Here is a 10,000-nt window from a genome sequence, read left to right on the forward strand (position 1 = left end):
CCACAAGATTACAGAGTGTTTTTGTTCCAGATTTTTGGTGAGAGTTCTCAGTTTTGCAATTTTGAGTTCACATGGGAGATCATCAACAAGTAAAAGACTTCTTCAGGCGGATGTCATTCTGTTTACTTTTGAGCACTTGACTAATGCATTTATTTCAAACTGTCTGCGTGGTAATACAATAGCTCTCAGATATGTTAGGGACTGATCTTTAGTCTTTTCCTCCTTCTATTACGAAAATCTACTATTTTTTTATGAGGATCTTCAAAGATAAAACTTGCCAATATCACGGAAATTTGCAGTTGACGTCAGGATTTTGTGGGTTTGAATGCTAATGAAGCGGTTTCCCTATACACACAAGTTAAGTTTTTTAAATGTTAGGATAGGTACTGGAAGTACAAATGCATTGTGAGATATTGTCTTCCTCTCGAAGAAAGATCCAATTGCCATGTATAATAGTCATAGGTAACTCTACATATTTTCATCAACATCTTTGAATTTGTTGGACTCATTGTCGAATTCGAAGAGATAGAGATACTTTGATGTGATGATTTTGGATTTCAGAAATAATTCTTCCGCATCCGACTGTCAAATTTGAATATTTTGGAGGGCAAATTTCAACCCTATATTAACAATATATATATTGTACATTTTTGTATCGCCTAATTCTCCGGATGGTTTGTTATCGTCTGTTACGTTCTTGTACCATTTTCTGTTTTCTTTTTTATATATACATATAGCGGCATAGTGCAATTTTGGTCACTTATATGTAGGTACACACACACACACACACACATCTAAATTCCGTACGACTTCCTTATTCTTTTTTTCAGCCCCTTCACACTTACTTCGCTCTTTCCGCTTTTTTTTCTCGCTTCCCCTCTCTCACATTTCTTGGCCTTCCCTTCATTCTTACCTTCCTTCCTCTTTTATCTCACTCTGTCTCTTTTATTTTTCTTTCTTTCTTCCCAAATTCTTCTATCCCTCTGGCCCTACCTCTCTCCTCTCTTTCCACGTGACAGATGTTCCGACAAGCCTGACCTTTCTGTCGTGGTTCGACTACCAGCCGTGCAGTATCTATTTTCCTTCCTATGACTTTCATCTCTTGTTTGTCTGCCGTAAAGCTTCAGTTCCACACATGCCAGCTTAATTTAATTCGTCCTTAGTCGAAAGACACCTGTTGTTAATGTCCTGTTGTTTGTATTTATATTTGTGTAACATTTCTCCGTTTTTTTCCTTGTGTTCGTATACATTCGCTTGCTTTTTACCAAGGAATCTAGTGCACTTAGCTTCGATTTTCTTGAGGCCGGCCAGATTAGAGCAGTCTCGAGTGTAACCGACCGAAACTGCTGAGAAAATCTGGAAATCGACTGAAACTAGAAAACTCCGAATGACCCATCTTTGTTTTTATCCTGTCCTTTTTTATATCGTCAAACTGTCCGGATGTTTTGTTGTCACCTGTTATGTTCTTGCTCCATTTTTGTTTTCTGATATATATATATATATATATATATATATATATATATATATATATATATATATATATATATATATATATATATATATATATATATATACACCTACATACATATATACATCCATACATACATACAGAGAGAGAGAGAGAGAAATGTATGTATTATTGTATTCCTATATGAAATACATATGTGAACACAGACACCCATATACATACGCATAATACACGCGCCATCTTTAGCCAGCTGGCAGAAAATAATAAATTAGTGAAAGAATATACATAAAACATAATGTCTTTAGGGAAAGAAAGAGAACTCGCTATTCCATTGTTTCTTTCTGTTGTAGAGATTAGCTGCTTGGTAATATGCAAAAAACCTTTTCAAAAATTAGGAGAAAAGACAGAATATCAATGGAAAACTAATTAGAAACTTACAGCTCTTATAACCAGACTATAAATTTACTTCTGTCCCATTTATCATGAATACATGAATGCATGCATGCATACATACATACATACATACATACATACATACATACATACATTGATACATACATATATACATACATTGATACATACATACATACATACATACATACATACATACATAATATACACTTACATAGTAGTGGCACAGTAAAAATTTGTAAAACATTCTCAAGATTCTCTGAGATTGTTTAAAATGAACACATACACACTCATAGACACATATAAAAAGCAATGATGCACACATACACATACGTACAAACGTACACATGCCAAAAGCACCTAATTCCAAAAGACACAGGTTGATATAGAACATAAGTGCAAGTGCATGCACCTACACACATACACTCGAGCGCGTTGATGACACGCGTACGCACACAAACACATGTCTTTATGTACTTGTTTTGCTAAATTCATGATGTGAACTCGTGGTTGAAACAGATATTGTTATACATGGGATTCTTATATATGTTTCCACTTAAACACACGCACTGTATGGTTGGTCTTTGCTTCAGGTTCAATATCATTATCATTTTTGTTTCTTTGTCAAGCTCTTTCGTCACACATCCTGAGACTTCTTCAACGTATATACACAAATACATAATACATTCTAGGAATATATACGCATACATACATACGCACGCACACAAAACATATATACATTATCCATACCTATTATTATTGGTGCCACAGGATACATACCGAACCCGTTTGGAACAACAGGTTACATACCCACCCGTCAGGAGCAAATTATGGATTAACATGGGTATGGAGGGCGAACACAAATCATTAATTTATACACTACATATGGTCACGATATCTGAGACTATTAAAGTCTGCAAGACCTTAAGTTCTGGTGGATGGTGAACAAAGCAAGATCATCTCGAACCTGACAGTAGCTTCAATATTCTTAATATGTTTTTCAAAGCCCTTGGAAACTGCTCGTAATGCTCCAATTACCACCAGTATCACCATTACTTTCCTCATGCCCCATAAATTTCCTATCTCATCCCGCAGTGGCTGGTATTTCTCAATCTTTTCTGTTTCCCTACATTTCACTCTCGAATCACCAGATATTGCAACATCTATTATCTTTATTTCTTTTTCTGCTTTATGGATGAGTACGATATCTGGTCGTCTCGCCTCTATGACTTGGTCGCACTGCGTGTTAAAATCCCAGAGTATTTTATAATGTTCATTTTCTCTTAGTCCCTTTGGCTTGTGTTCATACCATTGTTCAACTCTCTCTAGGTTTGCTTTACCGCACAACAGCTAGTGGACATATCTAGCCAAGTTGTCGTGTCTCCTTTCATATTCGCGTTGTGCAAGCTTACAGCACTTACTAACAATATGGCTTATACTTTCTCCCTTCTCAGAGCACATCCTACACTGTGGCGAGTCAGTGCTTTTATCAATGTGATATTTGGAGCAGTTTGTTCTGATAGCTTGTTCTTGAGCGCTGCACACTAATTCCCCAGTAGGCCCTTTTACGTATCCTTTCTGCAGCCATTGCCAGGTTCTATTTCAATCAATCTCATCTTTATTCTTCAAGAACTGACTGTGCATTTTCTTGTCCTGCCAAATTTTCTTCATCTGCTGTCTCTGGTCTTACTTAAATTGCGTTGGATCTACAGTTTCGTTCACTTTTAAAGCTCCCTGCATTTTCACTGATTCAATCATTTCTTCTTTACTCCCATTGATATACCAAGCCAGGTTATTCTCCTGTTCCCTTACACAACCTTCACAACACACTAGTCCCCGTATTCTTCCTCTTTACATACAATCTTGATACACCATTCTTGGGGTGTAGTTCCTTGTTCATTGTCATTAGCATACGTATTCTCCAGACTCTTGTAGTTCATGCATCTTCCAAAATACTATTCCTGCCCCATATCTCATCAAAGCAGCAGCCCACGTATTAATTGCTCTAATCTTATAGCGGCCATTTAGCTTCGATTGGCGGGCAATCCGAATTCTCCTCAAATATTCTTTCTTGTTCATGTCTTTCATCTTGTATTCATTCACCTTATCTTTTTCAATGACACCCAGGTACTTATATCTTTCCTCTCCGACTTCCTTTATAGTTTCACCATCTTCAAGCTTGATCCCATGGCTTTTACTGATTTTACTCCTTTTGAGAATCATTACACCACATTTCTTGACCCTAAATTCCATGCCAATATCTTTGCTAATCATCTGTACAGTTGCCGACAAACACTCAGTTTCTCCCTCAGTCTTAGCGAATTGCTTTAGGTCATCCACACACCACAGGTTGTTTACTTTCACCCTACCTAGTATGTACCCCACACGCATCTTTCTTAAAACGTTCGTTAGTGGTAGTATGCAGACAACAAATAGGAGAGGCGTGAGACTGTCCTCTTGAAAGATTCCTCTTTTGATACTTACCTCTCCCAGCTTATTTCCCTATGCTGTGAGTTCAGTTCGCCACGTTGTCATTGAGTTTTGTATTAACTTCAGGATATCATGTAAGACCTTCAGTATTTTAAGGCATTCAATAATGCACGAGTGTGGGACCATGTCATATGTTTTTCTGTAGTCCACCCATGCCATCGCCAAATTTTTGCGTCTCTTCTTGCAGTCAACCAGGATAGTCTTATCGATTAGTAATTGATCCTTAATTCCTCTGTTCTTACGTCTACACCTTTTTTGTTCCACTGGTAGTAGATCGTTCTCATCTAGGTACTTACAGATGCTGTTTGATATGATGGCCATCATCAGTTTCCACATAAGTGGCAAACAAGAAATTGATCGGAAATTTCCACTGCTGCCTACGCCAGGACAAGAATCACAAACATCACCAGCACCGGAAAAACTACCAGCAACAACACCAAAGACATTAACCACCGTAGGATCAAGCAAGGATAGTTCTCCCACCCGACTCACACCAAACGACTCGGCACTTGGAAAGGCAATTCAATGCCGTCCAACAGCGTTGTTGAGCGCTGGACGGACGGACCGGTAAAGTTGCTTGTGGTTTGGTTCGGACTAAACCTCCAGAATTGGGATGAGGCGATAGCAGGGTAGCCAGTCTCACCCAGAAATGGGCTGGCAGGAAGCTATTACTGACAGGTCGAGCGCAGGTGGCGAAAGCGTACGTTGCGTCCGTCATCTACTACGCTTGACCGTCGTGGCTTGCCCCCGATCGCACCTCGCCAAGTTAGAACGCCTTTTCTTCAAATTCCTGTGGAGGGGACAGGTTCCATTGGTGAAGTGGTCCATCTGCGGTAAACACTCTCTACGCGGATGGCTGGGTGTACCGTGGCTAATGATGCGCAGACATGCGCTGAGGCTGCGGTATCTCCAGATATTCTCTCTAAACGCCTAATAGGTGTGGTCGCCATTTGTCAAACAGGCTTTTCTACAGCTTGTCTCCTCGACTGAGTTGTAGTCCTTGGTCAAGAAAAGACCGAGGAAGGGTGACCAGCATCTACAAGGCGGGCAATGCGATCAGTGGAACATCCACTCTTGAATTCTATAGAGGGCTAGGGGAGGGAAAGAGCGATGACGCACCTGGAGAGATGCCAGGCGTTGACAAAGTCGAACTAACCAGTTTTCAGGAGGACTTTCGAGCCGGAGACGAGGGATAACTTCCGAAAATCCCTATCTTGGCAGTGCTACCGGGGAGCACTGCCGGTTTGAGATAAGCTCTACAATCACGGAAGTGCTGTCAGACGGACCCACCCGAAAAGCGCGCAAAGCCGCCACCACCACCACCATCAAAAACAACAATAATAACAACTACAAGTTCGAAATCAACTGCAGCAGCAGCAGAAGCAGCAGCATTTGCCAGCTTAAGAATCGTTGTTATAATAAAACACCTGCAAGCATTGTAATTAGAGTTACTATTGTAATTATGATGGATGTAAGGGGAATAAATCTAAATTCTTTGAGCACGATGTAGCATGAATCGAGCTATCATCGACAAACCAAACTCACGAAATTAGTCTTTCCAGCAATGACCATCCTGTCGTATTTTCAGACATATTATATCTGGGACTACACCGTCTAATGAATCTTTTCTTTTTCGATTTTTTCTACCTTTCCTTCTATTCTTTTCTTTCTTTCCTTCTATTCTTTTCTTTATTTCTTTCTTTATTTCTTTCTTTCTTTCTTTTTTTCTTTCTTTCTTTCGGAAGTATTAAAGCGTCGGATGGATTGCTTAGTTTCCAATTATACTTTCTAATTATTTGCCCTCATAAAAGTCCAAGTTATCTTTGATTTTTGCCATTTTGGGGTTCATAAATAAAATGACCAGTCCTGGGGGGTGATTCTTCTTCTTCTTCTTCTTCTTCTTCTTCTTCTTCTTCTTCTTCTTCTCCTCCTCCTCCTCCTCTTCCTCCTCCTCCTCCTCCTCTTCCTCCTCCCAGTCCCCTTGTGCGCTTCCGTCTCTCACCCAGAATAGAAAGGACACAGTGGTGCAGGTCTATATGTAAGAGATGAGGAATTATGTACATTTCTTACAATATTTACATTTTGACGGATATTTGTCCTCATATTGTTTGTTGTTAACACAACATTTTGGCTAATATACCCTCCACCCTTCATCAGGTGTCTTGGGGAAATTTCTAACCTGTGTTCTCATTCTTAAGGTATTTCTCGATGTTGTCGTTGTTGTTATTACTACTACTACTACTACTACTACTACTACTACTACTACTACAACTACTACTACTACACCATATGCCCACGGGCATATGGTGTAGTGGTTAAGAGCGCAGGCTACTAACCCCAAGATTCTGAGTTCGATTCCAGGCAGTGAACTGAATAATAACAACAACAACAACAACAACAATAATAATAATAACAACAACATCGAAAAGTACCTTAAGAGTGAGAACCCAGGTTCGAAATTTCCCCAGGACACCTGATGAAGGCTGGACAACAAACAAGATGAGAACAAATATCCATCAAATGTATTTAATGTGTATAGTCCTGTATATCAAAAGAAATGTACTAGCTATGGATGGGACGTCTGTTTTGCATAATTCCACTGTTAAATAACAACGCAGACAATAATGGCAATAAAGACAAAACGGGAATTTGCGAGAAATAGTGTCAAATTTTATTTGTAGCAAAGACAAAAAACATCATTCTTTTGGTATATAATTGATTTTGAATTGCATAGAGACATTGGGAAATTTCTGACGTGTGTATGTATGTATATATATGTATATATATATATATATGTCTGCATATATATATATATATATATATATATATATATATATATATATATATATATAAATATATGATATACATATATATGTATATGCATGTATGCGTGTATATGCATGTGTACATAAATACATGCATATATGTACAAATATATATGTATGTATGTATATGTATATATATATATATATATATATATATATATATATATATATATATATATATATATATATATATGTGTGTGTGTGTGTGTATATATATGTATGTATGTATATTATAAACATGAACATATATTCACACGCTTATCCATACACACGTACATACATGTATATGAGTATATCTATATTTACGTGTACATATATATATATATATATATATATATATATATATATATATATATATATATATATATATATATATATATATATATATATATATATATATATTCACGTACACACACAGGGCATGTGTGTCTGTGTATCTGGGTGGGTGTGTATATGGTGAAAAGCACTAATGAAACAGAAGCTACATGGTATATTATTATTATTATTATTATTATTATCGTTGTTGCTGTTGCTATTGGTGTTGGTGGGGGTAGTGGTGCCGCCACACGTCTCAAAATCTAAAAACCAAAATATAAACAATATTAAACAATCTTTGAGCCAACAGTTATCCCTGAAATGTAGATAACTTATTGAATACATTTCGTTTATTTCGTCAGTTAATGTTCTGCTTTGGAGTTGATCCAGGAGGTTAATTCAGGGGCATTTTTCGTTGTGCATTTTGAAGACATCATTCCGAGATTTTTCCATAACCTACAACGCAAAGGATAAATGTAATATTAGTGTCTTTTTGAACCACATAGAAGCGAATTAAAACTTTTTTTCTGTTCTTGTTCCTATTTAGTCCCAACTCAGTACAAACACTAACAGACCTGACCTATAATCGGAGACATTTCAAATATGGCTGCCATGTCTAATTCTCAGCAATAATGAATCTCCAGACTACGTTGTTGTATGTAGTTTATTTTAATGACTTGTTTGAACGCTATTAGGAACTTTTGGGTATGAGGTTTTTCGTGTGTGTACTCTTCTTTAAATGTTGTAGCTATGCACAATAAAAGTAAGCATGTAGTACACGTTGTACTAGTACTAGTACTTGTATACCTAGGTGGATTAAAATACATCTAACATTTACACTACATGTATATCCCGTCATCCCCACATGAGTCAGGATAAACCCCATTGTAAACTATAATTAACTCTATATGGTTACAAAGTTACAATCTTTACAGCTTAACAACCTGATATAATTAAAATTATGATACAACATATGGTTATTTACGTTTCCTACGTTATACTCTTATCGTATTATGAATACTTTCTGCTTATATCCAGAATTGATAATAATCTCAACCTTACTTGTAGTGTCTATGAATGGTTTACACACTAGTTTTGCAATACACAGTTATCCCACTTCAACTATAGTCTACAAGCCTAAATATACTTTAACTTAGAACTGTACACATTAACCCTTGCATTTCGCACTTTATTCGTAAGCTTGAAATTAGTACGCAGACCTACCCACAACGTAATAACACTTAATAAATGCTATTCTAGTATAACACTTAGCTACGAATCTAGTACGATAATATGCTATCAGACTACTCTTCTATGATTGAATCCTTTAGCGTATGTTTATCATTTATTTACTTTTCAACTAATCGCTTCTCCTTCCACGACTCTCGTGCAGATAGTTACTGATATACCTATATAAAACGCCACTCACATATCCGTATTTCCCATAGCCCATCCATTACTAAGGACCCGCTTGAATATTCATGTCTTAAATATTCTTATATTTATCTCTGTTCATGTTTTATTTTATTCTTTTGTTTTACTGGTCTTGTTATTTATTGATAGTCCTAACGGATCTGAACAGCGCCATTGTTTTTTAAATGTTAGCTCACCAATTAGGTTGTAGGATTGACTTTGACCTTACTCCACTACGCCTAGGGGTATTGGCATTAGGTTTCAGTCGATAAGTAACAAATATTAACATTGCACTAAGGTTATACTCAGTTTTTCTTTTATTAATGTACTTATGTATTAATTTACCCCTAACAGGTTCAATGTAAGTTATTTTTGCCAACTCCTTTCATAATGCTATAGTTATTAAATAGCCGTTAGCCTCTGACTTCTGACCACTGTAGCATGGACCATACTATTAAAACCCATCACATAGCATACTACCTTCACTATTTCCCTCAGTATAATGGGAACACGATGTAAACCGCAGCCTACGGATATATCCCCTGAGAGTGACTTTATTTACATACCACAGGATGGAATACCATAGATTATAACACCTTAAATATGAACCTCTTACTTTTCCTTACCGTGTCTATTACATTACATAACACTATTTTACATATTTTACTCTATCTTATCATGTTTTACCCTACTCAATTAATCTAACAGAATTTCCCACATGTTAGTTTCCTAACATTTGTGCTCTCTGAAGAGGCTCAACCGTTATCCAATGTCTGTCCAATGATTGGTCACCACTGTATATCACTGACGTGATGAGGATGACTTGGAAGATTCTGAGGCCTCATGGTAGAAACGGACGTAAGGGATTTGTATCTGTACATTCATCTATTATTATTCATTCATCTCTTTCTCTCTTTCTCTCTCTTTCTCTCTCTCTCTATCTTTCTCTCTCTCTCTCTCTCTCTCTCTCTCTCTCTGTATATATATATATATATATATATATATATATATCTGTTTACATATTTATTGGCTGATCTCATTCGTTTACTTGTACCACTTAAACACATGTTGGTTATAA

General features: G+C 36.8%; 1 protein-coding gene across 1 annotated transcript in view; it reads right to left on the reverse strand.

The window, feature by feature from the left end:
- Positions 1-7,806: 7,806 nt before the first annotated feature.
- The window catches only part of LOC106879340 (stanniocalcin-like), a 16,827-nt gene continuing 14,633 nt past the window's right edge, over positions 7,807-10,000 (reverse strand). Inside the window, exon 4 of the mRNA XM_089340867.1 lies at positions 7,807-7,965. Within this exon, the coding sequence (XP_089196993.1) occupies positions 7,872-7,965 (94 nt within the window). The 3' untranslated portion in view covers positions 7,807-7,871. The remainder of the gene's footprint in view (positions 7,966-10,000) is intronic.

The sequence above is a fragment of the Octopus bimaculoides genome, chromosome 24 (genome assembly GCF_046866305.1).
Source record: "Octopus bimaculoides isolate indiv1 chromosome 24, ASM4686630v1, whole genome shotgun sequence".
In the NCBI taxonomy this organism is placed as follows: domain Eukaryota; kingdom Metazoa; phylum Mollusca; class Cephalopoda; order Octopoda; family Octopodidae; genus Octopus; species Octopus bimaculoides.